The sequence below is a fragment of the Poecilia formosa genome, unplaced genomic scaffold, assembly GCF_000485575.1.
Source record: "Poecilia formosa unplaced genomic scaffold, Poecilia_formosa-5.1.2 Scaffold95, whole genome shotgun sequence".
Classification (NCBI taxonomy): Eukaryota; Metazoa; Chordata; class Actinopteri; order Cyprinodontiformes; family Poeciliidae; genus Poecilia; species Poecilia formosa.
Genome location: NW_006800034.1, coordinates 974,609 through 994,459, shown reverse-complemented (window position 1 = coordinate 994,459; position 19,851 = coordinate 974,609). Strand labels below are relative to the sequence as shown.

Genomic DNA, 19,851 nt, shown 5'->3' with positions numbered 1-19,851 from the left:
TCGCCTGGAGGTTGGGGATGGGCGGGATGTCACCGCAGTGATCAAACAGGATTAACACCCAACTGCGAGAACGCAGGTTTAGCAGGAGGGACTTACGTGATGACGACCGGCGCAACCTTGTTGGTGATAATGGACTTGGCTTTGTTGTTGTGGATGTTGACCATGTGGACTGGACTCATGCTGCTTTGGGCCATCCCGTTGGCGTGGACGTTGTCAAGCGGCGACGCTACATAAACAGGCTGTGGGGCAGCGCTGGCAGTTGTACCCATGCTCCACAAGCTGCTGCGGATGACAGCAATTTGAGACTCAGAGACAGGAAGAAAAGGCTCCTGAACGTATGCGAGAGCGACGACAACGAGGCCTAACGTCACTTAAAAGGAGGTCCAAGGTGTGAAGAGACCGTCTCACACTTCAGCAAGGAGATGTAGAAGATAGCGGTAGTCTCTCACATTAATTTGAAATGACGTTAACAAAAAAGTATGAATTTTACAGTTATTTTCAGGGCATTTTTTCAAATTAAAAAACGTTTTGTTGACAGTTGGTGAGTCCACCACATCTATGCATTTTATTGTTGTCTTTTAAACAAAAATATTATCTCCTACACAAATACAATACACGGGCTGTTGGCTAGCTCATTTCAACAAACCTGTGCCTGTTTCAAAGGAAAAATCACCACTGAGCCATTTTATCACTGGTTTTTTGGCAATACCACTGGATATTTTTAACTATTAGTTAGTAAATGCTATTACATATTAAAAATTATATGCACAAAATTGACAGTTTTGTCTTTAACAATACCATTATCTAGTATTATTGTTAAAATGATTCTAGATCATTTTAACAATAATTATCTAGTATGATTATCGTTATACTAGATAGCAGGTATAATTATTAGTATGTTTTATATTGTTAAAATATAGCCATTTTAACAATGTAATTGATAAAATTATACTAGAAAATGTTAATAATAGTTAAAATAATTTTAATTATTTTAACAATAACTAAAATTATTGTTAAAATAACAGTTAGATGCCTATCAAAACATCTAACTGATCAGCTAGATGTATTGATGGGTGGAATTTTAAAGGGGCAGCGCACAAAAAGCCTGAGAATACATAGTATTTTCCACACTACTATCTTTTTACACACTTATCAAGACCTGGACAATGCTGAAATCAAATCCCAGACTTGTCTGGTGTGCATAGGAATGCCAAACATTCTTAACGGCAATTAAATTTTTAAAAGAAGACAGAAGAGTCCAAACACAATATAGTGTTTTTTTTTTTTTTTTTTTAAGAATCAATTAGAGGTAATATGAAAGGCTTAGCTGTCACTTCCACTTAAATTAAAGACAGGAATAACACAAAAAGAACAATAATATCAATGCTTATTAGACCACATTTATAAGAGCCATGACGCAAAGTACAAACATTTTTTGTAACTTCTTTAATAGATTCAGAAGTCAGACTGAACAGGACTCATAACTCTGGAGGCCACAGAGATTTCTAATGAGTGGTACAGCTTGAGGTGAATGTGAGAAGGTAGATCGTAAAGAGTCAACTTTTTCACAATTTCTCACATTAGAACCACGAGCCTCACTGTATTTTATCGACTTTTATATGTGTAACTATTAAGCATAAAAACAAATCCAGTTTCATTTTAATAAATAAAACTGAAAAGTTAAGTGTTTGCATCTGCACCCCACTGAGCTGGTGGTCTGTGGAATCCCATTCAGTTGCAATTACAGCTGCAACTGTTTTAGATGATGTTTCAACATCAGTCAGATTGGATTGAGAGCTTCTGTGAACACCAATCAGATTAAAAAAACAAACAAAAAAAAACACTGACACCGAGGCACAGTGGCAAAACCTGAAACTGCTGCTGCAGGTTGTTGCTAGGTAACCAAAGGATGAATGAGTGAGTTAGCTAGACCGTGAGAGGTTGCGTGGCTAACGCCTTTTTATCTGCCTACATCCCCCAGAAAGCTGTGTGGTTCTGGATCGGTTTGGAGTTTAGTGAAATTATTAAGCATTGTATCAAATGTATTATGTATTTTTAATGATCATACCGCGATACACATATATTGTTATTGATTTACTGGCCAGCCCTAAATTAACTTTACGACAACTTGCCTTCATCTGGATTACAAACATGGGACATTGGAGAAAAGTGTAAAAATATTTATATTACACCCATGCAACTTAAAATAGAGGCTCACACGAGCCTGCCACGAGTTCCACACTAATCTCCTTCTGTTTGAATAAAACAGATTTTATCAGGACACTCTGCAGATAAACAAACCCTCAGAGCAAAACATCAGGCCTAATATAGGAAGCTACAAATCAAAAAAAGAACTAGATCCTGAGTGTAAACCATCCTCATCATCACCCAAACATGTTTCATTCAAAATGAAAGCAAACTTGTTGCCACACATTTCAGATGAATTTAGCCATTTAAGCTCAAAGCATCTCTGCGCGATCTCTAGCTTCGAATACAATTCGTCTCTGGCTGTGCAAAGCGAGAGATGCCGGATGAGTCACAGCCACTCTCCTCGTTGTTGCATCTGGAGGTGAGTGGGTAGATCAACCTTGTACTCAGAAAAGCTTTCAAGCCAATAAAAAGATTCACTTCTCTGAAGCGCAAACTGTTAAAACAACAAACTGATGTGTTGTTGTTTTTTTTTGTTTTTTTTCTCTCCAGACACAGTTTAAAATCATTTTTGCAGCTTTTAGGCAACATAAATGAAAAACAGAAAAGTAAACTCCCAATCCAGCTTCCACAAAAGCAAGCAATCCTTTTAAAAGAGCAGTTTGCTCCATCTGCCCACATCTATTTCAGTCTTTGCCACATACCAAAAGCATCCCAGCTGCCAAAGATCTGCGGCCACCACTAGAAAAACAGACAAAAAAAAAAAAAAAAAAAAAAATAACAACCCTTTACGGCACAACGCTCCGCTAAAATCTGATATCTTACAAATGAGACGAGGAGCGATCTCCACTTCCAGCACTTTTTCTCTGCTGCCTGTTTTCCGCCATGGTCCGAAAAGAGTGTGAGAACTTGGCATCCCATCTAAAGAAGAAATATATTCCTCTCTGGAATCCCGTCGCCCGCCCCCATCAGACGGTGGGAAACACCCCTCACGGGAAATCAGAGTGCCTGACAGCTTGGCATTCAATGAAGAAAAAAGAAAAGGAAGAGAGGAAGAAAGAAAACTCAAAGTTTTCAGACAACGTCCTGCTCTGCTGCGTGCTATCTCCTGTCTGAAGTTGGGAAGTGGATTTAGGCAGGAGAATTGAGTCTCTACGGAAGGGAGTGGAGGAAGTTGTCGTACATCTGGTGGCCAGATGGCTAAAGTTTAGTTCTCTTCTCATGGGGCGCATGCAAAATAAAGACTTCTCGGAGAGAAATACAGTATTATAAGGTGTAAATATTAGGAAATATATTGACAAAAACATGTAATTCTTATGCAACTATTTGGATTTGCTATGTCGTTATTAATTAAACAAAACTTACAAAGTTAGTGTCAGTCATTTGGAACCCAACAGTGAATACAAGCAAACAAATCTATTTTTGTAATTAGAGCAATAAGAGGTTATCTAATAAAAGCGAGTTATTATAAAAGGCATATTGCATCATACTTTGAAGGCAGAAAACCCTATTATTTCAAAAGTATCAAACATAACTATTTATAACTGGAAGTATAGCATTTTTTGAAAACAGACAATTAGCTTTAAAACCTGTTTTTGCAAAACAAACGGTGTGTCTTGAGTCATATCCTCCATAAGCGGAGTTCACTACCATATATGAATAGTGACGTCCTGTCAGAAATCCCACTAGATGGAAATACGATCGGTTTTCATGTCAAGAAAAAAAATACATTTTTAGTGGGAACATGCCCAGTTACACGCTAACTGGAGACATAGAAAAAAAGACAGAATAAGAACCTTTGCTATAAAGTTCATGAAAGAAAGGTAAAGTTTGAGGAACTAACCTTCAGGTGGGTGAGGGGGTAAACTTGTTTAGCTTGAATTTAAGGGAAGCAAGAACCCAAAGCTGTGAGATAATCACGCAGTCGTGGCATTACACAATTAAAGCCACAACTTGGATATATAGAGTCAACAGCCATATCGCCATGGCAACCGAGGCGTTGTTTATCAAGTAAGTGCCGTCTTGTCATAGCTTTATCAGCATCATACTTTTCTCTGTGTCTGTGCCAAGTTAAGAAGAACATTTGTAGATACCGTCTTAGTATTTTAACTTCCCTTCTATCAACAATATGTAGCATTAGATGAAAGTCACATTTTGGGGCCTAAATGGCATGTTCTTATGGGTAAACTAATAGCATATAGAGTGTTAATGTATGAACAGTGTCACAGAAAGTGTCCTGAGGAAAATGTTTTGACAGTTAACATTCCTGTAGTCCAGTTCACATTCATGTGTTAAGCAAAAAAACTGATTACAGATTTTAAAAAAAGTAATAAAAAAAAAAAATCAATGCAAAGTTTTCTCTTGAGACAGTTACTTATAGAAACGGGAGAAGATGAAAGAATACTTAAACCACCTGAATATGGATAGAATTTTTGTATTTTAAAGTGACATTTTTGTCATAAGCAGTCATTCCCCTCTGTGGTAATTTACAGGCAGACTCAAAGACTGGGTACAATCCCAGTCTCCAAGGTCTCCAAGCAACTGTGCAACATTTCTCCTGATTTCCTCCTCATCATTGGATAAAACACAACATAAATCATGAACTTAAATTCAAGCAGAAGATTTTCCCCACACCTTCATTTGTCTTGAATCACCATTGTGTTTTGTGGCATTGTTTAAGTTCTTTTTTTTTTTCAAATATAACACCATCTTTAACTTTTGGTTGCATTATTGCTTGACTTTTTTTATACATATTTTGTCATTTTGGATATGGAAAAGCTAGTGTTAGCTACCAGCCTAAACCCAGGGGAAAACATTGTAAAAAATGATGATGAAGGGGTTTTCAACATCAAAGAGTACTAAAAAAAAAAACAACCAAAATATCTTCAGTCACTTACTTTGCACCATTTAATTAGTAGGCATCCTTCTAACACTTAATGGCCTTCCTAAAACCTGTTCTTTGTAGTTTTTCCAACAACAAGCTGCCTGATAACTTCACGATACTTTCTTTTCAAAGGCCTGCTGAGGAAATGTCACATTACCGCTGCTGCAGAACAGGTTTCAGACTGAATTTGGTGCATCAGAGAGCCTCCTCCGCCTCACCTTACTCTCAGTCAGCTCTGCCACCGCAAGACTAAAGAGTTCACGTTTTTTCAGCACGGAAGTCCCTGGTACACACAAGCGCCGCCGACTCCTAAGCAACTAGTGATTTCAGCTAAGGCAAACCCAGACTTCCAAAGCAGGCAGAGTCGGGCGGAGGCCTGAGTAGAAATAGCCCACAGTCATAAACATCCTCCTGAAGGGCCAATAATGGCAGCTCATCAGAGAGGCTGTTTATCCCTCATGTCGGCTACAGAAGTGCCACGCTTGCATCGCAAATATTTTCTTTACCGACGCAAACAGTTGTAATAAAAAGTTGTTTTTTAAGTCCTAATTTAAAGTGCCTTGCAAAAGTATTCATGTCTATTTAAATTTTCTATCTTTTGTTATTTCTTGTTTCCATATTTACCTTTTCTATATTTATATTGTTGGTGTTTTCTACGTCGTACTGTTTCGTTCTGTTGTTTCTCTGTTCCTGTTACTCTTATTTTTTTACTGTCCACTTTCTGTTATGACAACTTATGTTTCCCACTTGTGCGACTAACAAAGAGTTATCTTATGTTACAACGACAAACTTCAATGTGTTTTAATTCAATTTTAAGGTATACACTAACAAAAAGCACTGCATAATTATCAAGTGGAATGTAAATTGTGTTGCCACTAATGAACAAACTGGATCGCGTAGGCCAAGCGGCAGAGTAACAATATCTCAAGATTTTGACATCTCACAGAAAAAAGATGCCCACAAAGAAACATGGCGGTGGCAGCATCATACTATGGAGACACTTTTCTTAAGCTGTTACAAAAAATAGGTCAGACCTGATATTAAGGCAAGGCGTTTTAAAAATGTCTTATGATGAGAATTTGATTTATTGTTATCTTAATAAAATGTCAATTAATGACACTAAATAAACTGAGGGAGGGATTAGTAAAAATATTATTTTTACTGTTTGTACCACAAGAGCATCAATAAATATCAGTAAATTTCAAACTATGGTTAAATGCAGTGATTGTGTGAGGTCTACTAATAGAAATCACATTTCTTTATGGCGTCCTGAAGAGGCCATTTTTCAAATGGGAATGTTTTCAAGAACAGTATTTGTGTTTGTGGTGCTATGAATGCTGTAGCATGAAGTCAAGCCATACAGTAAACTAAAAATAAAGTAATAGTATTTTAATATATATATATATATATTATCATTTTTATCGTAAGATTTACAAAAAAACTAAAATCACAAATATTTGTGGTTGCAATATCATAAAATGCGAAAGCTCAAGAAGCACGAACATGTTTGCATGATCATCCAAGTTCACTTTGAAACTATCTACCGCTGGCGCTTCAATGTAGTAGCGATGATGCAAAACAGAAGCGCCTGCCAGCCAACTAGCATCGCTCCATTCAGGCCTGCTCCATTTAAATTCATACGGTGTCCCAACTTCGCTGTAGCTGCATCTTAACACAAAAGGGTCCCCTTGCAGACAGGAAGGAGCTTGCAGCTGCAGGATGCATCTGTTGTTGGCCCAGAGGAAGGATGCAGAGCACGCTTCATTCAGAAGACATGCAGGGGTTCGAGAGAGAGATACACTCCGTGACACATACAGAGGTCTTTCAACACCACATCCCATACCAAGGTTGAGCACAACGCCACAAGCGTGGTTGCACAACCCACAAATGATGTCAAATTCAATTCACTTGTTGTGCAACATTGGTCATTACATTAAGGAACCCCGTTTGTCTCCATGGAGGCGACTTATTCAGTCTGCCAATGTTAAGTTTGAGAGGCCGAACAAACAGGAGCAGAAAAAAACAACAACAACAAAAAACACACACACATAATCAGATCACAACATGTTGTATGATTCAACCCTGACATGAAAAGAAATGAAAAACTCATAATAATCTCATTACTGTAAACAACAGGAACCGTAACTCAGTTGCATGGCAAAGCGAGAGGGGGGGGGGGGGAGGTGAGCTCATAGGAAACGCTCAGCAGTATTCTCTGAAGCTTCCACTCTACAGCTGTACGCATGTACACCCAATGAGGTTAAGGGTTAGGCGCACAAGCGTGGCTCTGCAGGACACGGCAAGTTCCTGAGCTGAAATATCAGAGATCTGCCTGGAAATGAGCTCAGAGCTTCCTCTGCAAATACTTTTTTTTTTTTTGTTTCATTTTGTTTTTCCTTTAAAAACTAACTCAACTCATTGTGCATTCATGTCAACTTGCAGCGGCGATGTTTGTCTTTGTTTCTAAAAAGAAAACCAGGAGTGGGGGGGAGGGGGGACAACTTGTAAAGAGGAAACCAAGCAGTGTTATCGTTCTGCTTGCAAATCTAATCAAAAGACGTGAAACTCATTTTCCGCTGCGAGGTCAAACTACAATCCAATACAAAAACTATTGGGAAAGGTGCCTTTTAGTTTATTATGCAAGTTATTCATAAATCACATGAATAACTTGCATAATTCTGCATTTTGCTAAAAAAAAAAAAAAGAAAAAGATAGAAAGAAAGAAAGAAAAAAGAGCAAGTGATTCTATTTTTAAAACCCCAGCCTGTAATTGATTCTATGTCAGGCTGGCAATTTCAGTGCTCTGATTTCAAGGCTGCGGTAAAATACGGTCTTATTTTCTCCTCCAAACCAAAGTGTCCAACCGCAACATTCTGTCAGTGCCGCCGGACCAACTGACAGGGCTTTCGGTCTGTCACACGCCTCAAAAATCTGCCTTCCTTCTGCCTGCTTCGGTGAGATTTTACTCAGATTTGTTTCGCTCGCTCGCAGCTCAGAGCTGTGCAACTGCAAAAACCCATTTTGTCTACAAGAAATTGTCGATCCATCTAAGTTTGCAGTGCAGCACTATCAAACTAACAATCTGAAATTTTCCTTACAGCCGACAGAACTCTACAGCACAGGTCAGGCATTGTAACAGAGAAGTCTCCCAACTGTACCTGACATTCAGCTGTTCGCTCCACCCTCTGAGAGGCTCACAAGTGGAAAACAGCAGGTCGAAAACAAACTGACAGCTCTCCAGGCAGCGGACGACCGGTCTCAGTCACACGTCCTCTCTGGCATCTCTCTCTCTCTCTCTGATGATCTGTGAGGCAATCCGTCTCTGCCTGCCGATCAAACTACAGCAGGTGGCAGTCTCTGCATTATTAGCGTGTCCTTACAAAAGCGGGTCCTTCACTCAGGACAGATCCCAGCAGCAAGTGTTTAGAGGTTTAGGTGTGCAAAGGTATGCTCTGCTTGTTGGTTGTCTGTTACTTTTTTGAATGCATCCCCTATGCACGAGGTGCAAAGCTGCTCGTGCATGACCGGGTGTGTGTGTATGTGTTTGTGCGTGTGCGTGTGTGTGTGTGTGTGTGTGTGTGTGTGTAAGGAGAGGATGTGGAGGCGGGTCCAGAGAGGCTTACTCATCATCCAGCTCACCACCGGAGCCCCCGCCTGGCAGCGCTGCACCTTTCAAACACATGGCTGATCTTTTCACATAGGAATGAACCGTAACCGTTACAGTCGACCCTCACTGACCCAGCGTAGCTCAAACTCTGACAACTACTAACAACTGCGCACAGATGACATCACACAAGCCTGATTCACTGCAAAGCTCTAATTACTCCATTCATTAGCAGTTAACACACGGCATGCTGAAGGCAAACAAGGCTAACAGCTGGGCAAATACTTGGATTAAAGCCTGCGCTTCAGCTGCAAACGGCTGTCTGACGTACTGCCTGTAATTACAACCCCAGCATCTGAGACCGCTTCTCCATGCAAATACGCAGACGAAAACCACACACCGGGCGACATGCAGAGCCTTGCATGCCTTTTCCACATTTTCCTACATCATAACCACAAACAAAACGGGTTCAATTGGGATTGTTTGTATGCGACAAACCGGCACATGTTGCAAAGAGGGGGGAAAAAAAAAAAGACACATGATTTCAGTTTTGTTTACAAATAAAAATCTGTAAGGTGTGGTTTATAAAGTTTATGACTGTAGCTTCCCATTTTGATTTGTAGAATATTCTTTAGCTCTTTTGGTAAACGTATCTATCATATTTGAACATCTAAAGACAAAACGTTTAGCCCATTCAACAGATTACTGGAGAGCCTGCAAGCACAGCATTTTTTTTTTTTATGTCTTGGCAACAATTTCCAAGAGCATCTGGGTCTGGACTTCTGAACCGTTCTCGTCTTCGCATTTCTTATTTTTATCCTTCGCCACAATGTCTCCACAACTTTCTCTCCATTGCTAAAATCCAGAAAAAGTATTTAGCTGGCCATATTATGGGCATGAAGAGCATGACTCCATTGCGCAAAAAAAAAAAAAAAAAAATGAAGAGCATGACTCCATTGCGCAAAAAAAAAAAAAAAAATTCATTCAAGCATCCAACCCAATTATTCACTAAAAATTGCATTTAATCCAAATTAAACATGTTGAAGTTTGAGACTGTGAAACAAAAAAGTGAAGAAGAGAAAATAAAAGGGCATGGATGCTTTCACAATACAACAACATCATATTTCCTCTACTGACAGGCAATCTGTCAGAATAAATTCATACAAACACAACCCACAATCCACAATCTATCAAAAGATAGAGCGCGGGAGTCATTTTTGAGATATGGATGCAGAAATCTACTGCTGCCACACCTGTTCCTTCCTTCCTGCAAGAGCTGCGAGCCAAGACTCTGAAGTTCTTGCAACACCATTAAAAGTGAAACCAGGCCCTCCCATTGCCTGAAAAAACCTCAGTACCAGAATGAATCTGTTGGAGGAAAGAGAATTGATAAGCCCAGTTTCATTCATGTGAAGGCTTATATAATAGCAAAACTGAAAAGCAAAGACGTCGCAAAAATAACCTGAATGTAATGAAATATAGCGGCATGAAATGAGTGTTCTGACAGCTTCACTTCCTTCCTCGCTAGAAAAAAAAAGATGAAATAAAAGACGGATGTTCTTTGACAGATTAAGTAAAACATCCTCTCTGTTTAATGTCCCAAACGGAAAACCTGCACAAGCCCTGCATATCACCTGACATGAGCCAAATATCTCTCTGTCCTGGTCTGTGTCACACTCAAAAAAAAAAAAAAAAACACAAGTGTGTTTAGTAGGCCACAGTGTAACAGGAAAAGGAGGCAATAACACAGGAAAGTGTTTTCACCTGTTACAAAAGTTCAGCTCTCAGCTGCCAAACAAAATATTATACCACTGATGGTTTCACGGTTGCATCATTATTCTTCAAGGACAGGGGAGTTGAAGTCAAAACACAAAATCACTCCGCAGCTCCAGGGAGGAGCGAATGAGAATCACAGAGATGCAAAAGTACATGTTGATGGGAAATAAACTGTTCTCCCAAGTGCTTTAATGAAATGTGACACCTTGTGGTGGAAATAACCCACTGCATTGCACAATGCCTGCTACTAGGATATTTGCTCTGACAAATTTATTTTTGTCCAATCAAGGATTTTTAAATTCAATTAGGTATAGCTTAGCCTACAGACAGGACAATGGATCAGTTCAAACAAACATTTCTGGGGACAGAACCCAGTACATCCAACCCAGTCTCCAGTCGGTTACAGTTGTGTTTTAGCTTCTTTTTTTTTCCTTTTTTTTACCCATTCTCATGTGCTGCAAGAGATCCTCCCAAACTTTGACTTAAACTTCTCCCCCGCTTTATTGTTAACCTGTCTGGTGTGTTCCTTGATTTTCTTGATGCTGTTTGTTCTCTAATGTTCTCTAACAAACCTCCAAGGCCTTCGCAGCACAGCTTTATTTATACCGAGATTAAATTACACACAGTGGACTCTATTTCATTCTGAAATCAATAAGTTACACTTGATTCTGCCATCAGGGTGAAGAGATCTGAATGCGAGCAACACTTTTCCTGACTCTTATTTGGTAAAAAACGTTGAAAAGCATGTTCAAGGGGTATAAATACTTTTTTCAAACCACTGTAATTGCCATTACCAAGGAAGCTATGGCAGCATTTTCCAAATGAAAAATCTTCCACTTTTTTGTGCTCCATCTGTGAGAACTACATTTCCTCTTGTAGGTCTCTTATCAAGATAAACGAAATGTTTTTGAGCCCAATCATTTATTCCCCAGCTGTTCACTCTCTGGGGAGTGCCGTGCGCTCAATTTTGATTAATGGTGATGTTCACGGTTTGATCTGGGCTCACACACTGACAAGCGCCAGTTTATGTCTTCTGCCCCCGGGGACATAGGGCAAAGTGATATGCCCAGAGCTCAGAGACAGAGAACGGTCCCAGCTGGATGGGGCCCCCAGTACAATACATCAAAGAGCATCATGTGCTTTGTCTTACTTCAACTGGGGTCTTTCTCATACCTACAGTGTCATATTTTGATGATAAATATCTTTCCAATCTTTAAGCTAATAAAGACACTGTAGTACAGTTATAATAAAAAATGAATTTTGTGTGCTCTGAAACCAAAAGTGTATTTTTTTAAGGTTCTAGTTACTTTCAGGTAATTAATTTGGTGAAATCGTTTATCAAAGACTTTACTACTTTTATGTAACTCACTGGTCTACATGGTTATGAAAATCATTGCAAGTTGCCTCCCTGTTTGATGAAAGTAGAAGCGCCCATTCATCTATAAACCATTTGCACATGTCCAAGCATTTCCAACTCAGACTTTCATCATGGCTCTAACACGCTCAGTTGCCCAGATGCAATGCACAATACAGTTAAAGCATTGAGAGCAGAGTGGGGGATGCCAAGCACATGCTTCCATCAGCCTGAAAAGAAATACTTCGTAGAATGAAAAACACGCTAAAGAACTGTAGTATTCGTGAAACACAAGCCAGGCGTATAAGCGTAGAGGTTACGGCGATTCTGTTTAAGTCCAAGCATCAAAAAACAGGGGAAAAAATCCCAACTTTTAAGGCTGCCATTGCAACAAGAGCACGGTAAACTTTAAAGCGACTCACCATTTCAGCAGCTCTCAGTCGGCGGAAAAGCGTCCAGACGAAACATACTTTCTTCCGAAGCTTATAAAAATATACAGGTTTTGCTTTTTTACCAGCGAAAGACAAACAACGGTTTATTAAGGTTTTTTTTTCTGTCCTATCTTGAGAATTTCACGGAAAAGATTTTGCTTGCGAACTCTGACACACAGCGCATGCGCGGGTAGTGGTTATCCACAGATGCTCCATCAGCGAGTCAAAATAAGAACACAGAAACCTTGCATAGGGAGGCACAGGAATATGAGAAACGTGGAGTCAGATGTTAAAAACAGATTACATTAGTTGCTTCCTGTTTGATTACACTCCCACTGAAGTGACTGAGGACGACACAGTGTTCCACTTATTTTATATCTCCTATCTCTTGTTTTCATCTCCTATCTTAATATGGACACTTGTCTTTCAAGCTAGCATATGGCGTTCACATGAACTAAATGCACATATTTCTACCAGCCATGTTTATACTCCCAGATAAAGACAAATTTATCAGGCACTCTCACTGGCCACTTTATTAGGTACACCTTACAGAACCCCCTTTACCTTCATAGATGGGTTAATTAAATTCAAAAGGATTTTATTTACACCAAAGGGAAAACAAATGTTCTCGTATCATGCATGTATTTTCAAAGAGTCATTGCTGCTGCTAAGAGGATCTCAAGCAGCAGTCAGCATTACATCATTTCTGAAGTAGCTTCTGACTCAAAATGATTGCTGTTGGTTTCATGATCATGCTAACGGCTCAATTTTCAAGCAGCAGAAACAGTATTCCACAGTAAAATGTCATGGATGACATGATCAGTTGTTGGTAAGCACTGCTAAAACCACCTCATTTATCTTTGCTGCTCCTCTATCTGGCCATATAGCAGGAAAGCTGGGCAGGATACGATCCTTCAACGTCTCTGGGATTGGGTGTCGTAAGATTACTTACTTTTTTTAGCTTTTGAGATGCTAACTGGCTGCTCCCTGTTGTAAAAATAATTAATTCGTCACAGAATATATTCAGCAAGGAGTTGAAAATATTAGACAGATTTTGATCCATATTGACACGGTAGCATCTCGCAGTATGGATTTATATGCTGTACATCCATGACGCAAATCCACAATTCCACTACATCCCAACCCATGTCATTGGATTGAGATTTGGTTACTTTGGAGGCTCTAGGCAACAGTTAACTCATTGTCATGTTCATTTTGAGATGTTTTGAGGTCTGTGACAACACTCATTATCCTGCTTGAAGTGGTAATGAGAACACATACTGTGATGGGTATGGTCACCAACTATACTCAGGCAGCCTGTGGTGTTAAACAAACTCAGCTGGTACTAAGAGGAACCTTTTCAGTGACTCCTCAATATAAACACCAGAACATGACTCCCATAATTTCAGGGTGAGCCAAGGAAATAAGCAAATTGTGCGCAGCCAATCAGGGCTCTTCATTGGTCAGGGGTCTCCAAAACAACCTAGACTTAACACAACACATCGGCAAATATGGGGACACGGGTATGAACCTGAAAACATCTAATGTTACTTTAAAAGATTCCTAACTTGAAAGATAATGTATTACTTTCTGCTGTTGAGACCAGAAAATATCTTCAACTCATAATTTATGTAAAGAACAAGTTGGAAATAAACAGCAACTCTCCCTGGTCGTTCCCACCCTGCATTGGCTTCTGAGCTCAAGAAAGTTTTGTTGAAATCTAAATTAAATAAAAATGTTTGAAATTAGCATTTTTATAAATCTAATGAATTTAATAAATAGTGTGAAGTGACTGATATTGTAGTCAGGCCAAACATACAATTGTAACATGCAGTTTATTGCAGTATTGTACTAGTGAACTATAAAATAAGTTGTGCTTTGCAAGATTCAAAGCTGATAAAGATAAGGTAGGTCAGTGGTACAAGTGGCTGCTAGGCTAAACAGGAAGTGTGTCCCCAGACCAGCTTCTGTGTAATGTGCATTCCAGTTAGTCAGGGGAGCTAAAAAATAATTCAAATGTCCCTATCAAATAAATGTTTTTACATTAATATGCTACAGCTCCAAGGAAGACACTCTCTTTTTTTACATAGACTTTTTACTGCAAAATGACATAAATATAAACTGATTAGATTAGTCTTTTGACAGTTCTGACCAGATTTCCCCATAGCATGATTCAACCACTGCTATGTCACACTGTGGGGAGGTTGTTTGCAGTAATGTCCATGCAAGCCAAATGTTCTGGTTTGGTCTCATGTGACCTAATCACCTACAACCAGGTGTGTAGTTGTGTGATATTCTTAGGGTTTCTAGATGTTGGATTGAAAATATAAGCTGCTAATTTGAAATTCTAATAGATTATCAGTTATATTGTATCACTGTATTGTAATATTCTACCTAACTTTATTTTTAGTAGGACTGATTTCACATCTTATAAATGTATATACCCCTGCATAATAAAACTGAGACCGTAATGAATCATTTTAAAACTTTTTCCACCTTGAATGTGACATATCTTCAGTGTTATTTGTTCAAAAATAGAACTAGAAAGTCACAAAACTATGGTTGCATTATTGTGGGCAACTTTGTGAAGGCAATGTTCTGAAATGATCTAGCATAACAGTTTCAAAAGGGTTCTTGAACCTTGAATCCTCTGTAAGTATGCTTAAGTTCTACTAGGTCAGGAATATTTAACAAATGTTGGTCATCCCTTTAATAAAAAATAAATAAATAAATAAATGTTAGCTATTAAGTGAGTCATTTTAATATACACGGTGACCTGATTGTTCAAAGATGCTATTTAATAGACTGTAGCGTCATGGGGAAAGCTAAGCTTAGCTGAACACAAATAATTGAAACAAACAATTCATGAATGGGGAGTTGGGTAATGTAAATCTACACCCTAGTTTCAAATATTTTCGCAGCCTTTAAGTGTTTTTTCTTTTTTTCACGATTGCCACCTACATTTAAAAAATAAAAAATAAAAATCTCATATTTTCTTATCCTTGAACCTGCTGAAGAAAGACATCTCTCCACCATGATCCATCTATCACCATTACCATTCAGGGTGATGTGCAAAGAAGGCTTTCCACAACAAACAGCCAAAAGAATTAGTCCTAGGATGGGGAGTCAGGCCGCTGAGGCCTGACACAAACAAAACCGATGCGCATCGCGTCAACTGCGCAACCCAAGCCGCCTCATTACCAACTGAATGGCTGATGAGCTGTCAGGGAACAAGTCTTGAGGACGCATGTCAATTTCCTTTAATGTTCTCGGCAACTTGTTAAACATGAAAGTGGGTGGGAGACCGTATATAAGACACCCCTAATCTGCTCGGTGGAGGAATCTCTCTTGTCTCAGACTGACCGACATCATGCGCTCATTGGAAGCTCTGGGCGTCGCGCTGCACGCATCGCTTCTGGTGTTGCTGGCGCACGGTAAATCCAGAGACGGACTCATTATGAGGTCTCTACAGAGGTACTCTCTGACCGAAAGATCCACGGGACACCACCTGCCAACCTATATGATGCATCTGTACAGGAATTTCAGGTCGAACTTCTCTGGGCCTTTGGATAACTTGGAGCAGGACGCGGCGAAGCGAGCGGACACAGTGAAGAGCTTGATATCGAAAAGTAAGATCTGGTTTATCTGGTTTAGATTAAATTAGACCAGTTTGAGCTGGGGGATTTATACTATGATAAACAAATGGGTGAAAATGTCTGCATGCATTTAATTTGTCTACCCTCCTGTGGCACTTAAAGACCCTCTGAGATGTTAGGGTTTTTTTTTTTTTTCTTTCTTTCTTCTTCTTCTTGCCAGACGACTTCAGAGGCTTCAATACACATTCCCGCTCAGGGGGTGAATAAACAAGCAAGGATAAGCGTGTGAAAAGACCGGTTTTCTTCTTAATTCTCAAAGCAAACCTATTTTTTTCTTCGTCTTTAAATAGGTGATGTTGATTTGTGGTACCTCGCCAGACATCCCCCTATACAAATCTCTTGTTAAGGTCAAATCAACAACTTCCCTTAGTTCTTTTTTCACACTTGGCCTGATTAGATTAGAACTCAGGATTTAATGGTGTGGCACCAGAAGCCCAGCTGCTGAATCCAATTTCACAGCTCTACTTTATTTGCTTGACTGAGGATATGCAAGGAGCCACAGGACGAGCACAGACGTGCTAAATGATTGGGCTGCTCGTTTGGTTTGAGTGGATTAATAACAAGCATGGATTGGATTTTTGATCAATGGAGAACAGTGCAAATAACAATGCAAAGGTTAAGGATTTTTTATTTGAAGGCCTTAATCTTACAATCAGAGGTGTTCATTGAATCATAATGACTCTCATTAGCAGGGTACACTTTTTTGAAAAGTATATATTATGTAACATAACATTATATGACAAATATTTCAGAATGAAATTCAATTTATTCAAATCGGTTTATTACAATTTAATTATAAGTCAACTAGCTGACAACTGTAAAATACTGTGATAAATAGAAACAAACTCTAGGAAGGGATCAAAGTTTTTGATTTAGAATACAAAATATTATACTTTTAAAATGCCATTTTGTTTTTGTTGAAAAATTAGGCAATGGTAAATCATTTTAAAACTTATTCCACTTGAATTGCCACTTAGTACAATTCAAGTCAAAAGGGGAAGAATATAGGAAGAAGGCAGGAAAGCAATAAATAGCAGAACAAGGTGCATCGGTGCAGTGTGCATAGTCTTAAACTGATTGGTATTGTGGCTGTTATATAGTATATTGCACTATGTTAATATATGTTTTTTCTTACTTGAATTGCATAATATATGTTGTATTATATGTTAAATTCGCTTCAAAATGATTTATTATGGTCAGTCCAGTCTTCTTTTTGAAGCCAAAAAAATGAATTAAATTAAATTTAAATTATGTTTGCTTTCCTTGACATATTTTCAAAAAATAAAACTTTAGGAAACTACACAGAAAGGCAGTTTTGTCTTGTACACCTCAACATGTGTTTTTCAAACATCAACAATTCCTGCTGGGAAATTTAAAGGTTTTCTCACCAATCGTAACCTCAAAATAAAAAAAGGGCTGCTGAATTTTTTCAGTGTGGCAAGAAAAAAAATTATTTGCACTTTTAATGGAATGTGTCTCATTAAATCAGCCATACAAGTAGCAACGCACAAAACAAACCATGTTGATGAATGTGTTTGAATTAATAAAATGTGATCAAATAGACTGGTTTTTAAAGCTAGTAGTAGCCAGCTATAAAATGGCATAGTTGTTCTGTTTGTTTGTTTTTTTTCTTATTTGTTGAATTTTGTACATTTTCAAAAATGCAACCTTTTATCTCCTGCTGATGCTAACTGACACATCTGATATTACATAAATGATTTTTTATTCTAATTCTGCCCTGTTATCAATTGGAAAACTTATGCTTTGTTACTTTGTTTCAGGTCTGACTTACAGACATGGACGTTGGGTGGCAACCTTTGACCTTCAAGTGTTACGGGCCGACAAGCACATCCAGGCTGCAGAACTGAGAATCCGACTTCCTCCACCACAAAATTCTCCCAACGTCTCTGTGGAAGTGTATCACCTGCATCATAAGCCAGTGGGACAGCTCAATGAATCATCACTGGTCACTTCGTCACACAGCTGGAAGGTGTACAACATGACAACCCCACTGTTGGGCTGGCTCAGGCAGAAAGCGGCTGCAAAAAGCCGAAGCAAAAGAATATCAAGGCATAAGAAACCCTTAGGGAAGAAGAGAGGTCTCCCTCTTCAGCCTGTTTTCGAGATGAGTGGTCAGGCCTTGCTGGTCGTCTTCTCCCACACGGGGTTTGATGAAAGCTCGAGGGCTAAAGCCAGTCTGTTGCATACAGCTGAGCAATCCAAGTTCTTGTCCCCTGCTGAAATCAAAAGGGTCCTCTGGCCGAAGAGGCGTAGGAGCAAACGGGGCCAGAGAGAACAAACAGCGAGAAGCCCGCAGGTGTTCATGAGAGGGGCCGAAAAATCCCTCTGCCACAGAGTGGACCTGCACATTGACTTCAATCAAATCGGCTGGGGTTCCTGGATCGTCTTTCCCAAAAGATACAATGCCTACCGATGTGAAGGTTCCTGTCCTAGTCCTTTGGGAGAGAGCCTGAATCCAACAAATCATGCTTACATGCAGGTAAGTGGCGCCACAAGTTTTTTTTGTGTGTAATCTACCACTGTTTGTTTTCTGCATTAAGACATTTTAAAAAGGTTGGATTTGCTTGCTGAGCTACACAAATCAATATAAACTTAATCAGTTTACCCAAAGCTAATCAATCTATTAGTCGAAGTGCATTCACAGTAAATTTCTTCTTTTGTTGACCTGGTTTCATGAAAAGGAGATTACAATTAATCACTGACACATTGTAGCTATTGATAGGCACAGGCCCCTGTAACCTTACTTGGATAAGGGGACAGTGGATGGATTGAAGGAGAGTAGTTCCAATTCTCTTAAATGTTGCATTAAATGTAAACCTGAGAAAATGTGAACATAGAATAACTTCTTTGTAACTTTTTTTTCTTTTTTTTTTTACAATTTGCCATGTTAAAGCCAAAAACTATTTATTGAAATTTATTGGGACTTTATGATATAGAGTAGTACAGAAAAGCTCAAAAATGCAAATGTGACAAACTAGTAAACAGTTCAAAGGTTGAATATTTTTTGCATATTGTGTTTTGGGCTTCTGATCAAGTGCCAAAGAGAAAATCTATCTTGAATAGATTGTTTACAAAAATGTGTAAAAAAAAAAAAAAAAACGTGAAGAAATTGTGGTTATGGAAAATCATCTGCAAAATTTTAACTTGAACTCCCTAGAGTCTCCTGAAACATTACCATCCAGAACGAGTGGTGCTACCGTGTTGCGCACCAACCAAAATGAGCCCGCTGAGCATGCTGTACTACGAGAACAGAGAGATGCTCCTTCGACACCATGAAGATATGATTGTGGATGAGTGCGGCTGCCAGTGAACACCACAACCAAGGACTCAATTGGTTTGCAGAGTGGCAGGAAGGCAGACATGTTGTAAAAACACAAAGCGATTCCTGGAAAACAGAAAAGAAAACACTTAGCCTTTGGGGTGGAAAAAGCTCTTCAATATTTGTGACTGTGCACTGTTAAGACTGCATCCTATCCATCTTTGTAATTGTGACCTAAATTTATGATGTGGGTGCCAGTTTTTAAGGAGGACACTGTTTTTTTAAGAAGTACCGAATGCATACTCTAAATGTTGTTTGTTATTACCTCGCAACCTATCAGTAATGTAAATATGAAATTGAATTATTAAATATTCCTGCACTGCTTGTACTGTTCTTTGCTGTTACTGTAAATTAATGTATATTTATTGTAAATATTAAAAATGTATTTATGTTGATTTTGTATTTTGAATAGGTTTTGTATCGCTTATTAATATTGGGCATATCTTTACAATCTCATGATATAACATGTTTCTGTGTAATTGAGTTTGATGCTTCTTTCTTTTTTTTCTGAAAGTCAGCTTTTCTTTTTACTTACAAATACTTTTATTGTAGAAAGCCTTTAAAACATGATGATATTCAGTGTTTTAGATGCACCTGTACATCATGCTCATATCAGTATTTTATTTGGACTGAATGTGCAAGCCACAGAAAGAGCTGA

At 38.8% G+C, this 19,851-nt stretch overlaps 2 protein-coding genes across 9 annotated transcripts in view; one reads left to right on the top strand and one right to left on the bottom strand.

The window, feature by feature from the left end:
* Nucleotides 1-12,381, bottom strand: part of pald1a (phosphatase domain containing paladin 1a) — a 45,716-nt gene extending 33,335 nt beyond the window's left edge. For 2 of the 8 annotated variants that reach the window (XM_007558295.2, XM_016674448.1), the window contains exons 1-3: nucleotides 2,974-3,266; nucleotides 2,853-2,889; nucleotides 97-282 (exon numbers count right to left, since the gene is read on the bottom strand). In XM_007558295.2, coding sequence (XP_007558357.1) covers nucleotides 97-282; nucleotides 2,853-2,889; nucleotides 2,974-3,064 — 314 coding nt within the window. In that variant the 5' untranslated portion in view covers nucleotides 3,065-3,266. Of the gene's footprint in view, nucleotides 1-96; nucleotides 283-2,852; nucleotides 2,890-2,973; nucleotides 3,267-8,190; nucleotides 8,588-12,188 lie in introns of those variants that run through there. The other 6 variants (XM_007558298.2, XM_007558301.2, XM_007558299.2 and 3 more) reach the window with 6 other exon arrangements.
* A 3,013-nt stretch (nucleotides 12,382-15,394) lies between these two features.
* Nucleotides 15,395-19,517, top strand: ndr2 (nodal-related 2). Its single transcript, XM_007558294.2, has 3 exons — nucleotides 15,395-15,826; nucleotides 17,635-18,353; nucleotides 19,032-19,517. Exons 1-3 carry the CDS (start codon nucleotides 15,568-15,570, stop codon nucleotides 19,182-19,184), a joined length of 1,131 nt encoding a protein of 376 aa, XP_007558356.1. The 5' UTR covers nucleotides 15,395-15,567; the 3' UTR covers nucleotides 19,185-19,517.
* The last annotated feature ends 334 nt before the right edge of the window (nucleotides 19,518-19,851 follow it).

Excerpts from the sequence above, each read along its gene's own strand:
- ndr2 (XM_007558294.2), top strand. The coding sequence starts at position 15,568 with ATGCGCTCATTGGAAGCTCTGGGCGTCGCGCTGCACGCATCGCTTCTG. Across the intron at positions 15,827-17,634 it reads GAAGAGCTTGATATCGAAAA|GTCTGACTTACAGACATGGA; the intron begins GTAAGATCTGGT and ends ACTTTGTTTCAG. Across the intron at positions 18,354-19,031 it reads CAAATCATGCTTACATGCAG|AGTCTCCTGAAACATTACCA; the intron begins GTAAGTGGCGCC and ends TGAACTCCCTAG.